The following is a 27,706-nucleotide window of genomic DNA, read 5'->3' on the forward strand; positions in this document are numbered from 1 at the left end:
GGCGTCGAACTGGTGGTGGTGGTTTCCACCACCGATCACGCGTCGAAGGCCTATTAGGACAGGAGCCTACCGGAGCATCGGGCGAACGGAAATTCTATTTGCTGAACTGCCCTCCGACCTTCCTGCTCACCCATCAATCGGTCAGCCCACTCAACCACCCTCATCGACAAGTACTGCGAACAAATACAGACATGCGCACAAGGTCAAACACTCTCACTAACACACATACATCTGTACAGCGGTGTTTCGGCGGTGGCGGCGGTGTTGGATGCCCGAAACCGGATGCCTGGACGACAAACGTCGAATGTAGAGTACCTACCTATATCAAATATAAAAATTTACGATGTATTCGAAATTATATATTTCAATAATATTTCGTAAAATGGAACGCGTTTACCCCTACTCGACGTCTGACTGTACAGCGTTCACACGAATTTTCTAGTTTATAATATTATATATTATATTATATAATAGGATTATGTTAAATTATTATTATATACGTATATACATACACGGTTACACAGATTGCGGCCAAAAAAGTTTGACCGCCACTGGTTTATAATAATATATTAATATCACATTCAAAATATCCAAAACATTTATTTACCCATAAAAAGTTTTATACCATAAATTAAACTAATTGTATTAATAAAATATCATAAGTATTAATATGTTTTGCTTGTTCGTAATCAGTCCCTATTTTAGTGTACAGTACATAAATGCATGTGTAATAAACTGTGAACTAATAAAGTGTATACATGTATTTACAAACGTTTTTAGTTTTTAATTATGTGCTAAACAAAATGTGCAAATTTAGTATAATTTTTAGTATGGTATTAAGTACCATATGACACAACATCACTACCGCAGAAATACAAAAACAGTCCTTTTATTCCAGTGGGTAAGTATAGAAACACCTCATATATTATATAATATATTGTATGGTGCAGAGTATACCGACAGAACCTTGGCGCCCGATGTTATGTAGACCCACCAAGTACAACAATAACAATGTACCTACAAATGCCATTTTTGTAATTTACCTTTTACAGTATTCAGACGATGGCAACAATGATTTTTTCTACGGTGAACATTGGACGACATGCGTTCATATGGAAACTTTTTAAAATGGTAGGCAGGTCCTACTTAACAATATTCATTCTACGACGTGTGACCGTTTTCATTGTGCGTAGTATTTGTACCATAGCTCTTATACGTATTGCATTTTAGGTGTTATTGTTGCTTTCAATGTTTTCTACAGTGTCGTACGGCCCCTTAAGAATTCATGACTGACCGGTTGTTTTAGAAATGAAACTATAACTGCAGGAAATTTATATTGAGATGGGTCGTCACTCGTCGCCTGCAGTGAGTTACGGTGGTTCTATAAAGCCAAGAAAATGTTCGAATCTCACGTATTGCTCTCATTCTTCGACTTATTAGTTATTATTACCAGGCGGCCGGTGCCGTAACCCTAGACATGCAATCCCCGATGAACGCATCATTTTAATAATGTGATAAATAATAATTTAATAATAATATTAGTTTAATGAAAATAATTATAATAATATTTTGATTTGCGCTTATTGCGCACAGCGCAAAAACAATGAATAAGATATTGTAATATTGCAAACCTTAAATTGTTAAATAGGTCTAAACTCTAAACCAATAAATTATTTAGTTGAGTTATAACTGAGAATTGTAATATTCACGTAATAAAGTGTATTGTATACTGAGTATATGGAGGCAACGAAATTATGACGTCACCCGTAGTATTTTTATTAATTATGGCTTGCTAAATAATTGTTATAAATATTTTTTAATGATATTTCTGTTTTCATCTTTTACACTAAATATTTTTAGTGTTTTTTTCCTAAATCTTAATGTTAAGTAATTATAATAGGTACATATTTCGTACATGAAGAAATAAAAACTATCGATAACGTTTAATACCTAGCTTGAATCGCATCATCTTGTCACTAATTTTAATAATTATATGCTTTAGATATCAGATACACAAGTACTCGGTATAAGATAAAATATAAAATTATAAAATATAGGAATTCGAAATTCAATCGAAAAACTGCGTCGTATATGATATTATTAGTGTTGTATATATGTATGTATATTATAAGTGTAAAAATTTATTTTTATTTTGAACAAACACACACGGGGCCGACTGTGACAAACACCACCCCACACCACAATCATTGTGCGCGGGATTCCTATAACAGCGGGCACCTGTATTCTTTACATTAAAACATAATACACAAAAGTTTAAATGCGCAGTAGAGATCGGCGGTCGCCTTTGGTGAGAAAAGAATGCCTACCCGAAATATATCACCCCTGACTGAGCGGTGAATTATAATTCCACAATTGTTACAATATGGGTAGGTATAGTGGTACCCATCGAACCACACTTTATGTATAATAAACGAATGAATTTCCGCTCTTTATAATATAATCGAATGTACATTTTCTTTTTCACCATATAAGGGTATGCGATTTAAAAGATACCACATTCGTACGTATTGTATTATATTAAGTCCATTATTGATTATTTTTGACCGAAAAAATACATTAGAAGACACCCGCTTACTTATTATTGTTATATAAATTGTAATAATATGTCCATTGGCGTCTATACAAAATGTTAACAAAGACGTCGTCTCTGCGACGCCACTGCAGACTTCGCCAAAATATGTTCCATATAGTATATTGGTGTTGAAATAACACCCTATTGTGTTGCCGTGTTGGTCGATTTACGAACATACGAAATAATAATGCATACCATCTGTTCATATGTATAAAACTATAAATGCGTGTACAATACCTACATCCGGCCGTTAGCTTAACATTTTTTCTTAAAAATATATATTTTTTTCACGTGAAGAAAAAATACAGACTGTTTCATTATACAGAATCAAAGCAGATACCTATGTACTGGACTTGTATTAAACACGCTATTAATTTTTCGTTTAATTTAAAATCATATAAACTGGTAATCACGGAATAGAAACATAAAAACGTATTATATTGTTTATACTCTAAGGTCAGAAATGGTTTCTATATAATATATATGTATAACTGTATAAGTTTTAATTTTTGAAGTACATAGCATAGTGCGATTGGGTATAATATTAATATTTATCAATATATGTATATTGTATATAGTACATGTTTAAATGTGTTTATGAGCACGATAATCTGTAGCAACAGACTTATTTTCCTTGTTGATTCTAAAAAGTGTTTTTATATTAACTGGGCCAAAGGCCACGGTGACGGCTGATGAGATAATTCTATACGAGATCTGAACACTTTTGAACATATGTAGGTAAAATGTGCACCACCATATGAAACGCCTGCACGTATTATTTTATTCTACCATCTATTGTATACTAAACACATAGAAATTTCGGAGTTAAATCTACAATAAATATGGGAGTTAAAAGTATATGCAGAGTATATGCAAAGTATAAAATAAATTTAATATGCATACTTATAGGAGGGATAGTACGATCTAAATGTATCAATGATTGAAATCACTAGCGACTTATTATGTTAGGTACATAAAGTACGTTTTAATTTAAACTCGTTTGAAAGCGGTTCTATAGTACTCGTTGTGTCTATAACTGTGTATATAAGCATCGAAGGGGTTGTGAGTTTAAAATATTTTTGGAAGGTGTCGACCTTGGTCGATATAGTACAGAACGCACAAATGACCAAAACATTTATTTATCCATAAAAGCTTTATATACTATGCATAAGTAAACTAATTTTATTATTTATTATGGCTTTATATTGATATGCAACGGTAATATATTTTATATGTAATCCGCTCCTATTTTAGTGTGCAGTATCGAAATGCATATCACAATACCTATCACTACTACAGTAATACAAAAACAGTTCTTTATTCCAGTGGATAAGTATAGTAACATCTCATATACTCATATATATTAATATTATATACTATAGCTGTATAGTGCGCTTTATACCGACAGAATCTTGGCGCCCGATGTTATGTAGACCCGCCAAGTACAACAATAATAACGTACCTACAAATGATACTTTTGTATTTTACCTTTTACATTACAAAGATTTATAGACTCGGAAGATGGCGAAAATGATTTTTTCTACGGTTAACATCGCACGACGTGTGTTCTTATGGATAGGTACTTTATAAAATGGTAGGTAGGTCCTATTTAACAATATTCATTCTACGACGTGCCGAAATATTATCTTGACGGAAAATATAATATATGTTTTGAACAAATGTAACGCAGTATACGGCGTCAGAAAGCCGGACATTTGCATTGCCTGTACCATGTACAATATACATAATATATTATGTAGACGATACACGTGCACTGCACAAGATCTTGTCGTCTTCTTTGTGTTTCTCGTTTAATTATTCTACCCTATACAGCGAAAAGTAAAATAAATCGATCTCTGTATAGTTTCTGCTTAGAGAACGTGTGACCGTCTTCATTGTGGGTGGCATTTGTACCATGGCTCTTATACGTATTGTATTTTAGATGTTATTGTTGCTTTCAATGTTTTATACAGTGCCGCCCCTTAAGAATTGTGTGACGGGTCGTTTTAGAAATGAAACGAACTGCGGGAAATATAATATATTGAAATGGGTCGTGTCCAGTGCGTTACAATAATGGTTATTTTTCTGTAAAGCCGAGAAAATGTCCGAATCTCACGTATTGTTCTCGACCTTCGGTTTATTATTACCAGGCGGCCGGTGCCGTGTTCTGTGACTATAACCGTACGCGTCCGGTGCCGTGTTCTGTGACTGACTATACGCACGAAACCCCAGACATGTAGGTAATCACTGATGAACGCACAATTTTAATAATGTGATAAATAATAAGTTGATAATAATATTAGGTTAATGAAAATAATAATAATAATATTTTAATTTGCTCTTACTGCGCACAGCGTAAACACAATGAATAAGATATTATTTTAAACCTTAAATTGTTAAATTGTTAAAATAGGTCTAAACCAATAAATTATTTAGTTGAGTTATAACTGAGAATTGTAATATTCACGTAATAAAGTGTACTGTGTACTGAGTATATATATATATATAACAGCAACAAAATTATGACGTCATGTGTATTTTTTATTAACTATGGCTTGCTAAATAATTGTTGTGAATATTTTTTAATGGTATTTCACTATTTCTGTTTTCATCTCTTTTGATACTAAATGTTGTTTTTTTTTTTATTGTGTTTTTGGCCTAAATCCTAATATTAAGTAATTAGAATAGGTGCGTATTATGCACATGAATAAATAAAAACTATCGACAACGTTTAATAGCTTGAATCGCACCATCTTGTCACTCATTTTAATAATTTTTCGATTCATATTTTTTTTTCGTTTTTTGATAAATTTAATGTGAAATTGTTCCAAATACTTTACATATAATTTTTTTCAAAATCATACTCGTAACAGATACACAAGTACCCGGTATAAGATAAAGTATAAAATAATAAAATATAGATATTCGAAATTGCAAAGAATAACTGCGTCGTAGATGATATTATTAGTGTTGTATCTTGTATATGTATGTCCATTATAACTTATAAGCGTACAAATATATTTTTATTTCGAACAAACACACACGGGGCCGACTATGACAAACACCATCCCACACCACAAGCATTGTGTGCGGGATTCCTATAACAGGCGAAACACATTTCAAGACTGCTGTGAATAGGTCAAACACCTAGCAATATGTGTATGGGTTTATATACAGTGGGCGCCTGTATTCTTCACATAAAAACATAATAAGTACAACAAAAGTTTTAATGCGCAGTAGATATCAGCCGTTTCCTTTGATGAGAAAAGAATGCCTACCCGAAATATATCCACCCTGACCGAGCGGCGCGTCGAAAAATAACAATTATTTACCAACTGAAATCTAAAATCTCTAGCTAAAAATACGACGCAGTAGACATCATCTTTTACGTTTATACGATCGGGATACGCGTTTCTGGAAAACACATTTATGACCTCCAACGACTTGAGATTTATAACCTACCTTTAAGGACATGACCGTCGTTATAAGAACGTTGAAAAATAATACATTTGACCAACTCCTTTTGAATCGAATGATTTTAAAACCATCATAAATTACATTGATTGTCACAAACTGCGTCGTAGTTTTGGATTTTGAAAAATAAAATATTAACAAAAGGATAAAGGTTCTTCTTTACACGCGGATGGACTGTCCGGATAAAGGGATGGTAACAATTTATTATTGACAAAAATTGGAAAGTATGTGTTATATAATAACAGTGTGCGAGGACCGGCTTTCGAGAAGCGTATTTATTCTTTTTTCCTTATATATTATACTCGTAAATATAATAATAATAATATTTTCGTATATAATAGGGTTTCAAAAACCTTTTTAAAAACCTCTATAGTATTCACCGAAAAACTCATCTTAAGAAAAATCATTATTGAAATCCTTAAAATGAAAGCGTACTCGTATATTTATTTGCTGGAATTCACGGTTGTTGGAAAAATAATTGTAAGTGAGTAGTTTTATATTTTTAATGTTTATGATATGTCTTGGAGACGTATGATCGTGTTTTTTTTAATTAAAATTACTTATTAGAGGTTAGTAGAAACAATTTGCTGTACAATAAGTGTTGAGTGCACTAAGTCACTGAGTAGGTTTTTATGTACTATTCAGTCAATAGGTAGAGTAGTTTAAACCAATTTGGAAATTAATACATTTTTGTTCAAATAAAATTTAAAAAAATTTCCTCTTATAGCACATGTCAAGGTGCATAACTCATATTTTAATATTTTGGAATATTGCTCCTAAATGTTACAAATGATACAATAATTGTCTTAACCCTTTCAGTACCAAGTTCATTTTGGTCATTAATTTTTTAATTTTATTATTCATATGGATTGCTTAATAAGGTAGCTAAAAAAAAATCAAAATGTTTAAACTATTTTTTCCAAAGTTATTGGCAATCTAGATCAATGCAGCCATTGGTTCTTAAAATGTAATTAACGAATCCAATAATTAGCTGCGGTTACAATAATAATTATTATTTCTCATATTTTAATTGATTTTGATTTTTATTCATTTTAAAATAATATTGATAACAATAGAAAAACATAATAATACCTTTTAAAAGTTATTAAGACAGAATAAGAATTTTGATATAAAAAATTAATAAAAAAAAATTTTGGGACTCCATGAAAAAATTAAAATTTTAATTCATTCCTAACTTTTTTGATATTTGTCAGATATATTTTCTGATAACGTCTTTGAATTTGTCTTGGCAAATCAATTTTTATTGTCAAATAAATGTAGTTATAGACTATTGAAAAATACAATGGATATTGGATACAATAATTTATTGTACTACCACAAAATGTTGTACTAAAGTAGTAAAGCTAGTATTGTCAATGGTACCTGTTGCCGCCATAGAATAGTATAATATAATAAAATACTATCGGTTACGGAGGAACAGCCGATCGACACACACACACACACTAACACTCGTGCGCACCAGCCGTTATTTTTATATTTATTTTTGTTTTAATTATATTTTGTGTATTGTAAATTATATAATGTTATGCAAATCAGGTATCGGTGCGTTATCTGCTAATGCCGACTCTTTCTTTGTCTTTCTCCGTACGTCGCCGTGAGAGAGTCCGTTGCGTCGTGAACAATATCTTTTTAAATATGCACAAATTGCTATTTTTTTTATAATTATTTATATATATTATTATATTTTTTTTACTCTATTGCGTGGGCGCTAATCGCCATATATTTGTTACTATATCTTTTTTATATACCGGTTGCGAATTGTCATATTTACATTATACTATTATCATATTTTATATTCATTGTCGCAATCGTCGTAGCATTTGCGTCTTTTTATACCTTTGTGAATATCTTTGTTGAGTGTGAATTTTTTAGTGTATTATAGGCTAGGTAGCAGCTGGCCAGCAGTGCACCGACAAGCCGTGAGTTATTTTTTATTGCTATTTATTTATTTATTATTATATTATTAGGTATTGATAACATTTACTCTGTTGAGCCAAAAGGGCTATATATTTTTTTATTATTGTGAGGCCAGAAGGGCTTTTCTTTTCTATATTCTATATTAATTATACCAGGTTACTGCTCTAATAGCGTTTTGTTTTATATTATAATTATTGTGTTATTGAGCCAGAAGGGCCATAACTTTTTTTCATTAGACTTTATTATATCTAATATCTATATTTTATTCTGTTTGGTCATAAGGGCTACACAGTTTTTGATATTTACTGTTTATACACTTGCAATTATTACCTAATTATTTTATATATTATTATTATATCTGTTTGTGCCGAATCGGCATTTTGGTTAGGCCTATTACTATATATATTTTTACTTGTTGGCCCAAAAGGGCCGTATCTTATTTCCCCCCCCCACAAAGTACCAACAAGATAAATTTTCCTTTTCAAAGAGGGGCTGAAGTAAAAAATCGAAGCATTATTACTACTCCAAAAAGTGATGACAGGCACAAAAAAAAAAATTTTAAAAAAATACACACATCATTGTAAAATCAATACATTCATCACTCCATTCAGAATCTAAAAAAATTATGGATTTACATTTTTTTACTGTTTAAAAAGTTGAGTCTCCGCTATATCTATATGTTTTTTTTTTATCAAGATATTTAATACAATATTTTTATTTATTGATAATGACCGATAAAATGTTTTTTATTTGTTATACTTTTGTAATTATTTCTACTAAAACAATAGGAATAGAAAACTATCAGCGGCCGTCATAACCACACACTTATTGTTCATAACCACACATTTTCCACCGTTCAATACCTCACACATTTATTCACAGTTAAAAATTAAACAGCAAAATCATAAAATTATTTTTCATCTGGACAAGAAGCTATAATCTCAACAAACGCCTTAAGAATCAAATGTGGCAAACAAAAAAAAGTTTTAACCATAATCCAGTTTGTGAATTATTATGTTTGTAATTTTATTTTAATACTGGAATAGAACTGATTTTTCTGTATTATCTCGAAAGCTTTATTTTAATGATTTGTAGTATTGATTAAACATGATTAACCGCTGTGTGATACTAAACGATATAATGTTATTTAATACGTTAATAATATATATCAATGGGTGCGGTATTGAACGATTTGTTTTGGAGAAAATATGCAGTATTAAGGTATATAAGTATGTGGTTGAGTGGTTCTAAACGACGGCCAAAACTATAGTTATTAATTGTTATTTTTAATAAAGCCGCAACTCGGAACTTTTGTCAACCAGCAAATGCCTTACGCCTGAAGAATTACTGACTACTGAAGGCATAACTAGACTCACCACTAAAATAGCTTTGGATTTCGCTTACGTTTCAGCTGACTGCAATACATATTATTTAGAGGTAAATAAATATTTTTATATATTTTTATAATATCTAGGGTACAATTTTAGCGTTTTATAATTTTATTGATATACGAATTTAATATAAATAAATACTAAAGACATAAATATAGACGTGTATTCTGCGAGCATTTCTAAGTATAAATTCATAAATAAAGCACATAATAATGTACTCACTTAATAGCTAATTTTTTTTTTATTTAAGAAAAATAGAATACATTACATTATACATTAAAAATTTACAAATTAAAAACTAGAAATGTAACAATGTATCTATTATTATTTTTAAATTTGAATCCACCTCCTTAAGCTGTGCTTGCGGCGAGGTAGATGAGTTGATAGTATACAATATAATATTTAAAACTTAAAAATAAGTGATACAGATTAACTTTAATAAAATACTTAAGCAATATTTGAAATATTTAAGCTCCTATTTAATACACAAGTAAGTCTAAATATAACAACATTAAGTATAAAATGTATTAAAACTAAAACAAAACCTAAAATTATGATTTCGAACAATATTAAAATATTTAAATACTAGATAAGATACAACTATATAGTTCAAGAAACAAATAGTTAACAATAGATTTTTTATTAGTTATATAATTATTCTTATATACATTACTAGAAATATATTTTTCTAGATACAGCGGCAATGAGTTAAAATTAGTTGGACCTAAATAGTCCACAAACTTTTTTCCAATACTCTTATTGGTGTAGTTTACTTGCATGTCATATGACCTATTTTCCCTTCTGTTATTTTTTTGGATACGAAATTTATCAATTTGAAACATAATAGAGAACTGCTTGTATAGATATCTGACCGGTAGAGCTTTAAACACTTAATAATTAATAGTGGTCGAACCATATAATTCTTTTTTATTTAAACATATTCTTATGGCAAGATTCTGTATCTGTTGTATCACGAGAGGCCTAATTGCATTGTCATTACACTCATTACAGCCACCCCAAAATTATTAACCATACTGAAATATTGATTTATTTAGTGTATTATATACAATAGGCAACATTTCTGTGGGTAAAAGTTTGTTCAGATTAAAGAGTTTGGAAATAATAAATCTTAACTTCATAACCAAATTTTCGATATGCAATTTCCAACGGAGATTACAGTCAATAATTAGACCTAAATATTTCACTCGAGTGAAGTTTAAATCACTAGTATTGCTAGAGTGGATAATAAAGTCATTGAACGGAATTGATAAGTTATAAATAGAAAAGGCAACAAATACATTTTTATTTATATTTAAAGTATTAAGTAAGTTTTATATTATTAAATTCTTTAATTTACTTAATTTACTCCTATTGCTTCCCGCCACCCGGTCAACCGGGAAATGTTTCCCTAAGGTGGTGTGACTGTAAAGCGAAAGTTCGCAAAGTTGTCAACGCCGCCGCTCCGTCGCGCGTCGCAACCTACACCACTGACCGCGGTTGTTCGTCGTCGCTCTTTTCTTTTTCGGCGTTCGGAGTGTTCGGACTTCGCGGGGCCTTTCCACGCGTCCTTCCTCGCTGCACAGCTACACAGTGTGTGTTTGTGCCATCTTTTTTTACGTGACCGTTTCGAGTGCCAGTGTCGTGCCTCGACGAACGCTTTCGTTCGTTTTATCGGTTTTCGTGCCATTCGCGATATTACGGCGGGATCGCTGTGTTAATTAGTTTGACCCCGTACGAACGATACGTTTTTTCGCGAACGACAAGTCGTACAAACCGCGTGGTTTCGAGTGTCCACGGTTCGGCGTCGTTATCGTCACGCGAATAATAACGATTCACAAATTCGCGTAAACTATCGACAACGTATATTCGCGCATTCGACGCATATTGTATCATGTATGCATGTCGCTGTAAGCCGCCGCCGTTTTCGTGTGTGCCGCTTTCGCCCTAGTCGCGATTATCATAAGGCGTATCGTCTCAAGTCGCTGACCCCGTTCAACAGACTTTTCACGCAACCAATCATCACCGTGTCGCGTTTGCAGTCGTCGTGGTCAGTGGTAACGTTGGTCTTGTCTTTTTATATAAGTTGTAAGTCCCCTTTTATGGACGGAGCATTTATGTGCTAAATTATTTATTATTATATATTTTTGTATATTTCGGGCGCCCCAATATTAATTATTATTATTTATTATGTTGTCATTATATTTATTATTTATTATAATTGTGTGCTCATAGTCTATATGCATCGTCTATATATATTATTGTGACACCAACCCTTGTAGAAGCGGTCGCGGCGCAACACCTATGGTCGTTTTATGATGAACATTGTCCCATGAGTTAATATAATATATAAATATAGAATACAAACGTCGTACCATTATGACAACAGACGCCAGTTGAAAAAAATAAGCTGTAGTTCGATCATATTATTAAGGTATTAAATGTACCCATTATAATTCCTCTGTTGTTACAATATGGATTGGTATAGTGGTACTCACCGACCGAAGGCATTTCCGTTCTATATAAATATAATATAATCGAATGTACATTTTCTTTTTCGCCATATAAGGGCATGCGATTTAAAAGATACCACATTCGTACGTATTGTATTATATTAAGTCCATTATTGATTATTTTTGACCGAAAAAATACATTAAAAGACACCCGCCTACTTATTATTGTTATATAAATTGTAATAATATGTTCATTGGCGTCTATACAGAAAGTTAACAAAAACGTCGTCTCTGCGACGCCACTGCAGACTTCGCCAAAATATGTTCCATAATACATCGGTGTTGAAATAACACACCCTAGCTATTGTGGTGGTCAATTTTCGGACACACGAATTAATATCACGTGCCATCTGTCCAGATGTATAAATGTGTATACAATACATACATCCGGCCGTTAGCTTAACATCTTTTCTTAAAAATATTTTTTTTTCACGTGTAGAGACTGTTTCATTATACAAAATCAATACGCAGATATATCTTGGACGTGTATTAAACACGCTATCATTTTTTCGTGTAATTTAAAATCATATAAACTGAAAACGGGAATAGAAACATAAAAACGTATTATATTTTTTATATTTTGAAGGTCAGAAATGGTTATTATGTAATATATAATAGGTATACGTTTCAATTTTTAAAGTATATACATATAATAAAATCGCCTGGTGCGATTTGGTAATATCAATATATACATATATATATATATCAATATATTTATATCGTGTACATATTTAAATGTTTTTGTGAGCACGATAATTAGTAGCACCAGACTAGTTTTTCAAATCCTAAAAAACGTTTTAAGTCAAAGGCCACAGTGATGAGATAATTGTCTACGAAATCTGAACACTTTCGAAGTTTCGAACATATGTAGGTAAAATGTGCACCACCATACGAAACGCTTGCACGTATTATTTTATTCTACCATCTGCTGTAGGTATACCATGTATATGTATTTCGAAAATTGTCTGTTTTGATCGTATTCCACTATCAAATTGATGCAGGTTAGGTTAGATTAGTGACCTATCTAAGTGACACATTTCAAAGTTTGCTCTGTAGTCTGTACCTACGTATCATTAATATTACGTAAAACATTTTACATAGGTATCCATAGTTTTTATTAAACCACAAAAAATTGGTAAATATCATATAATTTTATTTTTTATTTTAAATTTGTATTGCATAATGTTTTTTATTTTTATTTTTGATTCGATTCGTGAAACTAGCCGTCAAAATGTGTTGACATTGTTTACGAATACAAAATAATTTCTGATTGATCATATTAATGTATAATAATATGTCAATATTCACTAACAAGTTTAAACCTATCTATGTTCCTCAATTAAATTAGATTAAAACATCTATTGACTATTTTACTTTCAGTGAAATAGGAATTTCAAAAATTTAGTAGAAAGTTATTTATATATTAATAGTATATTAAGATATTGTTGCCATCTTTAGCATTGCTATATATTTTGTGATTTAATAATCATAAGACTTTTAAATTTTAATTATTGATTCCATACATACGACTTGAAAATAGTGGCGTGTCCACTGTCCAGAACTTTTTTTGTGGATGGGCCACAAAAGTTAAGTTCAGAATGGTTTTGCCCCCTCCTATATTATAATTTAATCTATTTAAGTTTTAGTATTTTTATTCTAAATGACTAATTTCAATATTTTATAATAAATGGTAGCTTACCTAAAACTAATTGTAATAGAAAAAGTTATGGAAATAAAAACAATATCCTGTATAATATAAAAAAATCCACAATTTCTCTTTAAATATTCAAATCTTACATTTTTATTGAATTATCTACCTAATCTAATCAAAACAATTTTTTTTTTAACTATAAATGATAATTTTATTTTTCATTGAGCATCGGACTTATACTAGTCTAGTGCTTATATAAAAATGTGGATGGGCACTTGCCTACCAGGCCCACCCCTTAAACACGCTAGTACGCTACTGCTTGAAAATTTAAGACGGAATTCCTCAAAGGATTTTCTGTTTAAAATAAATAATACTGTTAGAATAAGCTACATAGATAAATTTATTTTTTACGAGCGTTTGAAGATTAAATTATGACAAAATTAGATATATAAACGAAAACAACGATTTTTGTTATTTGCTCGTAATTCTAAAAAATATTTTTGCGGGAACTTAAAATATTCTACTATTATAGTTATTTATAACTTGATTATAGTTTATCTTATTTGTTTCTGTTCGATAACTATACATAATACATTAATGATCTTAGATTATACTTTATATTCAACAATTATTAGACAAAATATATTTACGAATTTTCAACAGTATCAGCACTTACGTTCGCGTGGTTGTAAAAATATCTTTATATTTTATATTTTTTAAATGAAATTAATTGGAAATGAAATGAAAAACAATTAATTGTAAATTATTCAAAAATTATTTAGAATTTAATTTAAATTTTACACGTTAACATAATTTTAAATTGTTCTTATGACATATTTTTTATTTTATACTACATATTTTGGCCATTTTAACTACATATTTTTGGTTTTTTATTACATTTAAATCCCAGCCCTAGTTATTATTACTTATTATACGTACTTAAATTTTTATTTTCTATGAACAATGGCATTTTATATGCTTTCTAATTTTAAATTTAATTTGATTTTATAACTGTTGGTAAAAATGTGTACCTACACTAAGTTAAAAATCTTATAAATATAAATTTAAATCTCTCGGTAGTAGATCTTGTAACAATATAATAATATTAAACATTTATTTGCATACATTTTATTGAATAGATATTGCAATATAATTTTTTAATTTTTACAAAATTTTAAATTTAAAAAAAATTAATGGTTAAAGCGAAATAATTTAAATTGTTATACTTCAAAATATAATATCATTCATAGGAACTCGAACCTTTTCGCCATTATGCACTTACATTTATTATTTTGTTACAGTGCCGGGTTAACGAATATGCCGCTCTTTACATACCTTATACCGTTCTATTCGTCATAAAAAAAAAAAATATTTGAACAAAAATAGTGTTAAAATAGTTTAATTTATTAATTGATATACATTTATAAACAAATAATAACATTGGTAGTTTTAATATAATATATAACTATTAGTAGTTAGTACTAAGTATAAACATTTAAATACAAATTGAAATTCAAAACTTTTTTTTAGCTTTCTGTGAAGCAAATTCTTTAATAAAACTATTCCAATCCATACATTGTAGCAAATTATTTTCAATAGACATTAGAGCCAATGATGACATCTTTTCATTAGATAATGAGGTTCTCTGGTAGTTCTTCACTCTCTTTAAAACTGAGAAAGACCTCTCCCCGCTAGAGTTTGAGCATGGTATAGATACAAAAAGTTTTAAAGCTATTTCCACATTAGGAAATGAATCATTTAACTTTGATTTTATTAATGCTTCAAGCAAACTGTGCATAGATAATTTTTCTTCTTCTGAAAAATGTTTTACTATTGTTTTAAATTGAATAATCTCATTCTCCAGGTCAGGTTCTAAATCTTCACTATAAATAGCTACTAATTGTTTTGATTTTTCACGTAAAATATCATTGTCAATTCCCTCTATATTTAAAAAAAAACCAAACATAGTATTTATCTCAATATATGCCATCTTTCTTTTATTTAAACATACAATGATTGTATCACAAATTGGTAAAAATGTTTCATTTTTGAATTTTTCTTGTCCGTGAAATATTGTATCTTGAACATTAAGGTCATCGTGAAAACATTTTTTTCGTTTATTTCTTTTTTCTTCGTAAGAAAAGACTTCATATCCAATCATTTGCTTTGCTTCAGCTAAAATATTATCAAATCTATTTCTTAAATCTTGTACATACATTTCTAGAGATTCGTACAATTTTACAACATAAGATAAATCAATATTAATACGTTGTAAATTTTTACTTGTAGCGTCGAATCTTTCTAATATTGGAGTCCATAGAGCTATCATAAATGAGAACTCGAGAGTTTCAATTTTTTTGTACAACGATTCTGCTTCGTGTCTTACACTAGTTTTCTGATCTATGTTCAAAGCTATAGTTTTCAATGAACTTAATACAGCTTCAAACCCAATTTTTAAACTCTTACAAACACTATATCTGGATGACCATCTAGTAGGGCATAAGTTTTTTACAAACATTGAGTTTGGTATATTTTTTAAATTTATTGAAAGTTGTTCCCACCGCCATGTCAATGCAGAAAAAAATACATAAATATTTTGGGCAAGTGAAAAAAAGTGATAACCTTCTTTGGTTATATCAGCAGCATGACAACCAACTAAATTTAATGAGTGTGCTGAACATGGACTAAAAATTGCATTTTTTGATTTCTCTTTAATACGAGCTTGCAGACCATTAAATATACCTGACATATTTCTTGCATTGTCGTATGATTGTCCACGACAGTTCTGTATGTCAATATTTAATTCAGATAATTTCGTTAATATTGAGACTTCCATTTCTTTACTTTTATGTCCAACCGATGGAATAAAACAAAAAAATTGCTCTACTGCAGTCCCACCTAAATTAACGTATCTAACAGCAATCGTTAATTGATCAAATTTCGTGATGTCGGGAGTAGAATCTACGATTAACGAGAAATATTTAGCAGACGTTATTTCATTTACTATTTTATGAAGTACAGATTTGTTCATAAGTGTTATTAACTCATCACAAATAGTGTGGGACAGATATGAGACATTTCCACGGCCTTTATTACCATACTCATCAATCAATTATGAATTAATCAAGGTATATTCCACATATGACATATCATAATAAATATTATTAAAGTTAAAATTATCAGTTAAAGAAAAAACAAATACATAATAATTAAATAATATCATATGTAATGTTTGTATACTAACACATTATCAAACGTTTTAGGAAATTTTAAAAAGTTGTGCAAATTGTATGCTAAATCTGTACCAAATTTCGAAAACATGTATACTAAAGATACAAATTACAGCAGTTGGAGAATTCAAAATGAACTTGTTGATATTTGTGCCAGTTCCATAAAATAAATCATACTTAATGAAATTTCAACTACTGGTTTCTTAGCTATTATGTGTGATGAAGCTAGGTTAGTATTTTAATAATAATCTATAAACCTAAGGAAACCAAATTGTAATTTTTTTTTGAACTAATGAATAATTATTAATAATTGTATTAAACACAGTATAATATGTGCTTATTTTCTCTAAACAATGAAAAAATATGTTTTAAAACAAAAAGTTATGTTGTAAGAAATAACTAATTATGTTCTTAGGAGTTATAAAGAAGAACAGCTCTCAATATGTGTACGATATGTTGTAAGATTGAAAGTTTTTGAAAGATTTTTGGGTTTCATAGACGTTTCTAGTGGTCAAAATTCAACTCAAATTTATTCAGCTATCATGCATTACTTTGAAGAACTAAATATAAACATGGAAATCGTTTATATAGTGGCTCAATCTTATGATGGAGCTAGTGTCATATCCGGTCATCTAAACGGAGTACAAGCTCAAGTGCAAAAGCGATATCCAGCAGCCATATATACACACTGTATGGCGCACCGACTTAATTTAGTTGTTTTAGATTTATGCAAATCAATAAAGGTAATTAATAAAAGAAAGTGAGTATTAACTAATTGACTATTACCAATGAAAAAATTTTTATTTATAGAGTGCACAAAAAGTATTTAATATATTAGAAGCAACCTATGTACATTTTTTTCGTCCATCTAAAAATGCTAAACTACTTTATATCCAAAAACAACTTGGTCTTAAAAAAGGTCAAGTAATGCGGATTTGCGATACACGTTGGATTTGTCGTTATAAGAACTGTGAGGCAATTATTCATAATTATAAATCAATTGTAGCTGCACTCCAAAAAGAAGTTGACGATCAATATGAAAAAGATGTAGCACAAGCAATAGGTGTTGTATAGACATTTTCATGAAAAATTAACAATGCATTTTTTAACTTACACATATTAGATTAATATAATTACTATCATATTTTATATGAAATAAATTAATAAAAGATTATTTTTAGGTATTTTAAATTCAATACAAAACAGTGATTTTGTTGTAATTGTATTTATACTCTATGAAGTGTTATCAATCATAAATGTGTTAAGTCACCAGCTTCAAAGCAAATCTGCTACTTTAGGTAAATCTGTAAATGTCATAAAAAGTGTAATATTGTCTTTTAACAAATTACGTTCCAATGATGCTTTTTGTACATTCTGGATTAAAGTAAAAGATTTTTGTGACAATAATGACATAGCATTAACAATACCATCTACAGGAGGAGGTTAGTAACAACTTTAACATATTATTAAATAAATATAACTGTTTAGATCTTATTATCTTAGGTAACTAACAATTTCATTGTGGTTATTTATAACTTTTATTATTTTATTTTGTTATAAGTGCTAAGTCAAAAACGCAAAAGAAGAGAACCTGTAACACTTCAAGATTATGCTTTGACTACTCCAACAGGGGCCGCATGTAGTACTAATGAAAATTTAAGTGCATCTGTAGATAATTATTGGCGAAGAACCGCATATTTCAGAATTATTGATGATGTGATTTCTAATTTGAATAAAAGATTTTCTGATGAAAGTCTAGAATTAGCTACATCTATTGATAATTTTTTCAATTTGAATTTAAAGGAAAGTTTATTTTTTATTAACAGATATAAGGTAATAAGTATGCTTATTGTTGATATAACACTAAGTAATTAATGTTTAGTTGATATAAATGTTAAAATTAAATATAACACTTTTTTTGTATATTTATATTTTTTCAGAATGTTTTAGGAACTTCATATGAAAGTTTGAAAGCAGAGATGATGGTATTAAAAAATTGTCTGGCTAAAAATTATTTGATAGAAGATCTTATGAATGCATGTAATCCAAGTGTATATCCATACGTTTTTAAATTAATCCAAGTTGCAATAACTATACCTATTTCTTTGGAAACGTGCGAAAGATCATTTTCTTCTATGCACCGTATAAAAAATTGGTTACGTACTAGCATGGTGCAATCTAGATTTACTAATCTTTCATCTTTGTATATAGAAAGAGAACTGACGAATGGATTAAAAAATGAAAATATCATTGACAAATTTGCAAAAAAATCTAGAAAATTAGATTTATTATAATCTCTTTCTAATTTGTTAATTGTTTCAGTTTTTATATTTATAAATGTACAATATATTAAATATTAAAAATTTGTTGTTAATTGATTTTATATACTAAAGGAATGTATTCTGTGTCGGTTATAAATGTTATAATATATTGGACAGAAAAAACATTGTTTATTGAAAATTAGGTTCACTATTTTGTTTTTTTTTTTTAAATTTAATAATTTATAATTTTATTTGAAAATAATAATGTATGTTTGATATATATAATCGTACAGGGGGGTGTGGGGGGCCAATATAAAATAACTTAAGGGACACCCTAATGTACATATATTACGGTTTTTAGTCACAAGTAATGCTTTTTACGACTATGTGTATAACAGTTATTCGTATTAGATTTCTAAATATTTTTTTAAATAGATAAAAAAAATATAAACATTTTAAAATAATACAATTATCTGACCCCTATCAATATATTTTTTTACTCTCATTTTTATTTTATTTACTTTTGTCCTACAGTATTTTAGTAATACCTACTATAACTACTACCTACTATAACCTAACTACTGTTACATTAAATTATTAACTATATAGCTTAAACAAAAATTAAATGTTTCATATTATGCTTTCTTATTACCTATAAATTATTATTTAATATTTATTGAAATACCAAATACAAAACTAGTATAAATTAATAACACATTTTTGAAAATTAATTTTAATTTTAATCATGTTATTGTTATAATAATACAAATTAATTATAATTTAGCATTTTAATTCTGATTATAAATACATGTATACATTTCATATTTATTTTGCAACATTCAATTTATGATTTTCTATAATTCATATAGGTAACTCAATATAACTTATATTATTGATCAATATTGAATAAAATAATATAATATTTATTTATGGATGCCAAATTATTTGCATAATAATAAATATGAGTTTTAAATTATAATATTTCATCTGGTTATCCTTATGGTTTTTAACAGTTTATAAATGTAAGTATATTTAAGTTAGATATTACTTAGTAAATAAGAAGTATGAACAAAGGTACATCAGTTAAATGTTTTATTATTTAGTAAAATACTGATTTTAATAAAAATTGCAAATTTAATTTTAATTAATAGATACATATTTTATACATAGTTAGGCAACAGATTTTTTAATAGGTATAATTAAGAGTTTTGATAATTTCATATACAACTATACCAATAAACTAAATTAAATATACTTGGATAAGTAGATAGTTTTCAGTATAATATAAATATACATAACAATTATTTTACAAAATTAGAAGACAATAGAAGAGTTAACAAGAGTTATTCGACAGATAAGAAAAAATAGATAAACATTGGTTTTCCAATGTCTGAATAAGAAATATTCGATGAATATAGTAGTTATTAGTTACTTTTTTGACCAAATATCAAATTATTTGGCAAATTAATACATACACCATTCATTCATGTGAGAGTTGATCATAGGACCCTTTGGAATGATCATGAATTTTGGATGAGATGCCAAATATTAAATGAATTTGTTTTTCTTGTTTTAACACACTACAACCAAATATGTTCAATAATTGCTAGGTATTTTCAACTCAAAATATTCAATTTTACAACTAGCTTATCTTCAGATTCTTCTAGACTATTCAACTTTTGTTAATTATTAGCAATATCTAATCCTAATGGTTTCAATACCTACTAAAGCATGTTTGGCTTTTAGGAAATTCACATTTTCTTCATTTGCACATTACACAATTGGAGCACAGAATAAATAATAATAAATAAATAATTATTCTGTGGTTGGATTATCATATAGACAATTCATAAACTTGTTATTTTTATTATTAAAAATAATATGTAATAAACAAAATATACAAAATTGTAGAAATTAATAAAACAATTAAATACCATTATTGACTGTAAGACAATTATTTTAATTGTTTAAAACAATATCATAAGCAGATAAACTATACTTTGATTCACCTAACTTTTCAAAATTAATGTGTTATATTATTTTTTTACCATTAAATGTAAGAATGACTTTTTATGTACTAAACTGAATTATTGAAAATTCAAAATATATCAAGTTATATCTTTCACAGCCTTTGATTCTTTATTTTATAAGAATATTATGATTTTCTACAGCATATTTTAATAGTCATTATTTTTCATTGAATAAAAAATAATTGGCCATCCTTTTTAATTCATAGTTTTTAGATGTCACTTCGTATCATAGCCCGACAAAAACTCAATCTCAAATTAGAAAAACTACAAATTAATTTCAATGATGAAAATAGAATATTTTAATAATGATAATAATAATAATAATACATTGATTAAATGAATAGCGTTGATAAAGATTGTTGAAATTGACTAATCATAATTAAAAAATGTATATAACTTGTTCTACGATCCACTATTATCACCTCTACTATCAGTACTACTATATTAGTAAGTTTATCCACCGAATAATTTTATTTGTCAGATAATAACTTTAAAAATAAGTTTATATTGAAAAATACTTGTGTTTTTCTCAGAAGTTTATTAATTTAATAAATTACATTTGTCCAAAAGTTAATACATTATTTATTTTGATTACATCAGCAGCATAATAGGATTTCAAATGTTTAATCATTGCACCTATTTCTTCTAGGAATTACTGGACAGATGATAGAAGGGATGTGTTATATTAAAAAAAGACTTGTTTGGAAATAGGAATGTTACCTAACAATTACCACAGTCTAAATAAGAAAATGCTTGAACCCTTGAACACTAACCAAATTCTTTTTTTTCCTATAGTATCTATCAAATCAAAATCATTACCATCAGTTAAGTGTTTTCAGGTTTTATAAAATTCATTATAACTATATTCATCATCATATACATTTTCAGTCCATCAGACTCGCACAACAAAATTTATCTTTATTGGCTAAATTTTTTTTAACCGCAAAAAACATAGAATTCTATCTTGTTAAAATGGGTACTGGGAACTTGCAACAATTGCAGATATCATACATTTTATCAATTGCAACAGAACTTCCACTTATAATATTCCAAAATTACTAGTTTTTCAAGTACAGATTTTGACATATTTTTTTTTGTATGATAAATCTGAAATTAAACTTACACCAGTAGTGGAAATCAAACTTACCATATGTGCAGCAAAAGTTAAATGTCTGGTAAAATAAAATTATCATCATACTCATTTACTGATTAAATACAATTTAAAAATATATTTAATAATTCAACCACATTTTGTATTTGCGTCATCGACCTAGGATTCTGTCAGAACTATTTTCATTAAAACATTACAAAGAGATTGTTGGTGCTACACTTTGCATTTGTGATTGCATAGAAAATATTCAAAAAGCTTTTCCAAAATTAGAAGTATTTTCTGTCACATAATGTATGATATTAGAATTTTTAATATTAAATTTTTTTATGATTTCAATTTTAAATTGCAAAAAAAAAAATAGAATATATCTCCATCATTTACAGAAAATATCACAATGGTCAATGGGTAAATCCTCACTGGACACCCCGTTTACTATGTATATACTATCATGTTAGATTAAGTCTCATAAACATAAAAATAAAAGTATTGAATTCAAAAAAATATTATTTAAAATACTTTATTTTATATTAAATAATATAATAATTAAGGTGGGTAATATTTCATTATGAATATATATGTTTTTTTACTTTTCTAAAATAGTTATATAATTTATTATATTTGTAACAAAATTAAACTTTGTTGAAAAAAATTACCAAGCATACTAAATTTATAAGAATTGTAATAATAATTATAAAGAGTATTTTTAATTATATAAAAAACCAAAATAAAATTGTGTACATTGCAGTGGAAGGGATACTGGGTACGCAAGAGACACCAAGCATTTAAGAGCACTCATTTTAGGCTCATTATTGGTTTGCGTTGGGTCTCCTGACACTGTAGTATTAGTATTCTTCTCCGATGTCAAGCGTCGAATTCTGTTTACCAACCTCCAGCCTGCATGCTGGCTGGCAATGGACTCGGTCTCGGCGGTGGTAGTTTCGATCGGCGAAGATGTTTGCAGCGAATTAAGTCTTGTCCGTAACAGCACACTCAACATGCCAAAGTTGGTGTAATCAGAATCGGCCAGCTTCAGAAGGTATTGCGTTTCTGACAATTCGTTAATGGGAACTAAAATTATGATTGTATGAATTATTTTCAACAAAAAATTTGGTTACAGGACATGTTAAAATTATAAAAAATATTTAATCAATTACTTTTTTGCATTGAATAAAAAGGAACAAATAACGTACTTAATAGTATAGATTTAAAACTATTAAATACCTATAATATATTTTAATTCAATATTTTACTAATATTTTGCAAAAACAATTAGATATATAAAGCCCAGAATAATAATAATTGAAAATAAGTATAATATGTATTCAATAATTTAATGTTTTTTCGTGATGTTTAAAATATAAAATGTATCTATATATTTTTCGAATTTGCGTTATTATTATAAATCGTAATATACTTATATATTATATGGAATTATTTATGCATATATATAATATCAATAATACAAGCAATACAATTATGATACATAACAAAATAAAATTACCTACTAAAAAATGAAAATTAATATAGAGGTTAAACAATTCGAAAAAAATATTAAATAAGCTATTATTTAAATGAAAAAAAAATATTTCAGTTGTAAAAATGTTTTTATTATAGATAATAATATTAGCAAAAATAATTTAGGAACTCACCATCAGGACGATCTATATCGGGGTGCATGTCGACTACTTCCCCAATGAAAACGATTGCGACGAACAAAATCAAGATTTTTGTTATAGACATCATGGTGTTGCAGTATGATGATCAGAACTCGGAATGCACTAATGCAGAAACTAGTCTTTTACAAACCACTTCTGTGACGGTGGAGCACTGTCGGACAATGGTTACATAAAATAAATGAGAAGGAGGGACAGGGACTACAGGTGCGCACCTACCAGTCGACCGATGCAACTGTTTGAACAACTGAACTCACCCGTCTGAAAACTGCGTACAAGGTTTTGATCTTAACATTCGCCTTACGACGATTTTTGTAACTCACTAACTATTGAAATACCTACCTATCAATAATATCTGAAAATATTCAAAACGTAAATTATTCCAACATTATTTTTCCATTTACAGTTTGTGTTTAACTAAAATAAATTTGATCGATATAAACTATAAGGTAATTTTAGAATGATGTATGTTAAGATTCAAAATGATATGATTTCTTAATATTATAATATATAAAGTATGTATAAGGTATTGTGTTTAGAAGGTATTTATACTAATATGTATTAATATATATTTGAGTATTAGTATTTAAACATGTATAGAATAAAGTAACTTCAAATACCTACTAATTACTATTACTCTAATCAAATATATTTTACCCAAATTTTAGTATAGGTATCTCTTGCGCGGTAAACATTTTGTTATTTTAATATTCGACTATTTATTTATTGACGCATTAATAGTGTTTCATACATAATTTCAAATACAAATACTTCCAAATGTACTTGAAAATTTTAAATATTTATTTTATTTTATTAATTATAAGCTATTTTTGGAACCGATGTGTGCTTGGACGCAATCGGGATACTTATATTTGGGATAAAATACGACTTCCTGTATTCGGGCCGCAATCGGGCTACTCTGATAATTTTGGAACGCGTGTACAATGCACGATGTACACAATGTACGTGTACTCAATAAATATAGGAACTTTGTTGTCATTATTAACATTAGATTAAAAATAATATGAGTACGCATGTTATTATAGGATTAGTTGTATTCGTAACATTTTAAAATCAGAGTAATATGTACAGCATTATATTAATAACTGGCTATGATTTAAATATTTAACCCTAGAGGTATTATTTTTTTAAATAATCGTTTCTTATAGAATAAAACATGCCTACAAACAGATTCGTGAATAAATACAAAACAAAATTGTCTGTATAATTGTGTTTATTTGTTCATTATCGTTGTAAAAACTGCAGGATACTTACAAAACATGCTTAGGTACTTATACTATCGTTAATCAAATGTTGATAATGACGACGGAGTATTTTGATTGAAAAGAAATTGAACCACTTAGTCACTGCATAAAATAATAATAAAAATAGTAATAATTGTGTGCATAATATAATCATGATAATATTATATTATTATTAATTAATAACTATTAAAATAGAAAATATTTTAATATAACACTGTTTGAAAAATTGTTGTTAATAAATAATAGTAAACATTGTATTTAATTAACAATTCATATGAAAAATACGAAAAACCACCACGATACAAATTTTCATAATATCAAGGTTTCGAATTCAGCATGTTGTATGCATATTTGCAGGATAAACATTTTGAAACAAAAAGTACTTCTAGTTAAGTAGAAATCTTTTTTTCTTATTTTTTTTATTAATGATGTTAATTGGGAATTTATAATCTGTACATTATATACAATAAGTAAATATGATGTGGCATAAAAACGGTTTTGAATAACTTTGAGGAATATTCATAGTAGAGTCATCTTTTACAATGATTTAAGGTAAAATTTATAAATAATATGGATATATTTTAAAAGTTAAGAAAAAATCTCAGTTAAGTAGAAATATATAAAATTCAGTCACTTGGATTTTTGGCGAGACAGTAAAATCGTCAGTTATTTATCGATAAACCCGTAAGAGAAATCTTTATTTGTGCATACATAGTTTATTGTTAGGATGGTCATTCTACGTGCCCTCGTACGAAAAATCGGTACATATTATACTCGATTTTTGATGTATTGTCCATCCTACACAATACTATTCGAATTTATTGAATTCGTAAAACCTGCCGTCTGGCGCCAACACGCATTAGGTATACGCTTTCTAAAATACCTGTAACACAATACAACATAATATGGATTTCATTACCAACACGAGTACATATTTTTGTCAAGTATATGAAAAAAAAGTAAAAATTAAAAGAAATAATTGCAACAAATTCCATTTTTTTTTTATCATTCAATATCGGAAACTTTCGGATAGTACTAATACTTAAATTATAGGTAACTTAATACTAAGTAAATTTTTATTTGTTATATTTTATTTTACGTATATAATATAATAATTAAAAAATGAATTTTAAACATATTATAGTTATTAATTATTATACATCGTATTATATGTACAATTTTTAATAAATATGTTAATCACATATATTCTGATTATATTTGACGCAAAGAGTGCTTCTAGTTACGTAAAAATATATAAAATTCAGTTACTCGGTTTTTAACTTTATATTATAAGGTTTTTATTATTTTCGGCGAGACATTAAAATCGTCTCAGTTATATTCATCGATAACCCCACTGGTGTATTGTCCACCCAACAACATTACTATCTGAATTTATTGAATTCGTAAAACCTGCCGTCTGGCGCCAACTCGCAGGAAGTACACTTTCTAAAATACCTGTAACACAATATAACATGAAATTCATTGCCAACAGGAATATATCAATGTTTTTGTTATATTATTGAAATAATGGTCTATACATGACCCAACCCTCGTGATTAATGGATTTGGAATTCAGCTGAAAAACTGGGAATCTTTTATAGACATCTAATGTGTTCCCTATACAATTATATAGGTAGTATAATCATTGACGTCATTGTGTGACTGGATTACTAAGTGTATTACAATTTACAATATTAATTCCATATTATTATATCGTTTATAGTGTATATATATTATATATATATAAATAGATACAATCTTAAAAGTTTTTTAAAGGTGATAGTACTTTGTTATTTCTTTAAAAATACGATGAGACGCAGTAGATGTCTACAACTATACAGTTTTCTTTTCCACTCATAAGCGATTAACCAAACAAACATTTGTAGACATTGATATTTAAAATATTATGTCCAAATAATTTACAAATTTAGATGTTCTTAATAGTAAATAGTATATTCATGTTAGAAAATTGCAATAATTAAAAACAAATAATGTAATATTAATACTATTGAGTTATACTTAGAATATTTTAGTTTAAATACCTATTATATGAAAACATATATTTTGTAAAGGATATATCTGCCCTGCCCTCTATTAATAAAGTAATATAACGCATACCGATCTCAATTTTTTGTACCCGATTTGTACCCATTTGTAACCTCCTTAAAAAAATTTGTATCCTTCTCCCTTTTGCGCAAAACCAAATCTATATAATTACACCTTAATAAACATTTATATTGTACATTTGGTACCTATTATAAGATGTTATTTATAAATTTTCGTGATTTGTAATCGTCGCATGTAAACAAATGTATACCTATTGTACATTTTTATTTTGTGTCCAAACGCTTTATAATTAAACTGGTATATTTATACAGACATATACTATTATATTATTTATAACTATTATAAGTTATACCTACATAGACATTAAAATGGGGAGGCATTCAAATGTTCCTACTTCCTTAATTGATAATGCCATTTGAAGTACCATAAGGAAAAAGTGTGCGAAAATGATTCAAGTAATTATACATCTTTTAATAATAGTATATTATATTATATTGTATCATTTATACACA

General features: G+C 28.1%; 3 protein-coding genes across 3 annotated transcripts; 1 reads left to right on the forward strand and 2 right to left on the reverse strand.

The window, feature by feature from the left end:
- Positions 1 to 15,070: 15,070 nt before the first annotated feature.
- On the reverse strand, positions 15,071 to 16,588 carry LOC132925597 (zinc finger MYM-type protein 1-like). The gene has a single exon (XM_060989977.1). The coding sequence runs from the start codon at positions 16,586 to 16,588 to the stop codon at positions 15,071 to 15,073; it is 1,518 nt and encodes a 505-aa protein (XP_060845960.1).
- A 288-nt stretch (positions 16,589 to 16,876) lies between these two features.
- Positions 16,877 to 17,551, forward strand: LOC132924285 (zinc finger MYM-type protein 1-like). The gene is given in 2 exon segments (XM_060988501.1): positions 16,877 to 17,016; positions 17,203 to 17,551. Coding segments are annotated over 2 exon segments (489 nt in total).
- Positions 17,552 to 22,849: 5,298 nt separating this feature from the next.
- LOC132928062 (uncharacterized) lies at positions 22,850 to 24,020 on the reverse strand. The gene is made up of 2 exons (XM_060992625.1): positions 23,839 to 24,020; positions 22,850 to 23,257 (listed from the first exon to the last, which is right to left on the reverse strand). The coding sequence occupies exons 1-2, from the start codon at positions 23,930 to 23,932 to the stop codon at positions 22,893 to 22,895; spliced, it is 459 nt and encodes a 152-aa protein (XP_060848608.1). The 5' UTR covers positions 23,933 to 24,020; the 3' UTR covers positions 22,850 to 22,892.
- Between the last annotated feature and the right edge of the window lie 3,686 nt (positions 24,021 to 27,706).

This window comes from Rhopalosiphum padi, chromosome 3 (genome assembly GCF_020882245.1).
Source record: "Rhopalosiphum padi isolate XX-2018 chromosome 3, ASM2088224v1, whole genome shotgun sequence".
Taxonomy (NCBI): Eukaryota; Metazoa; Arthropoda; class Insecta; order Hemiptera; family Aphididae; genus Rhopalosiphum; species Rhopalosiphum padi.

Bases quoted from the DNA above. Each gene is read 5' to 3' on its own strand.
- LOC132925597 (XM_060989977.1), bottom strand. From the start codon at position 16,588: ATGAACAAATCTGTACTTCATAAAATAGTAAATGAAATAACGTCTGCT.
- LOC132928062 (XM_060992625.1), bottom strand. From the start codon at position 23,932: ATGATGTCTATAACAAAAATCTTGATTTTGTTCGTCGCAATCGTTTTC. The intron at 23,258-23,838 runs GTGAGTTCCTAA...TCATAATTTTAG, and splicing joins CGATATAGATCGTCCTGATG to TTCCCATTAACGAATTGTCA.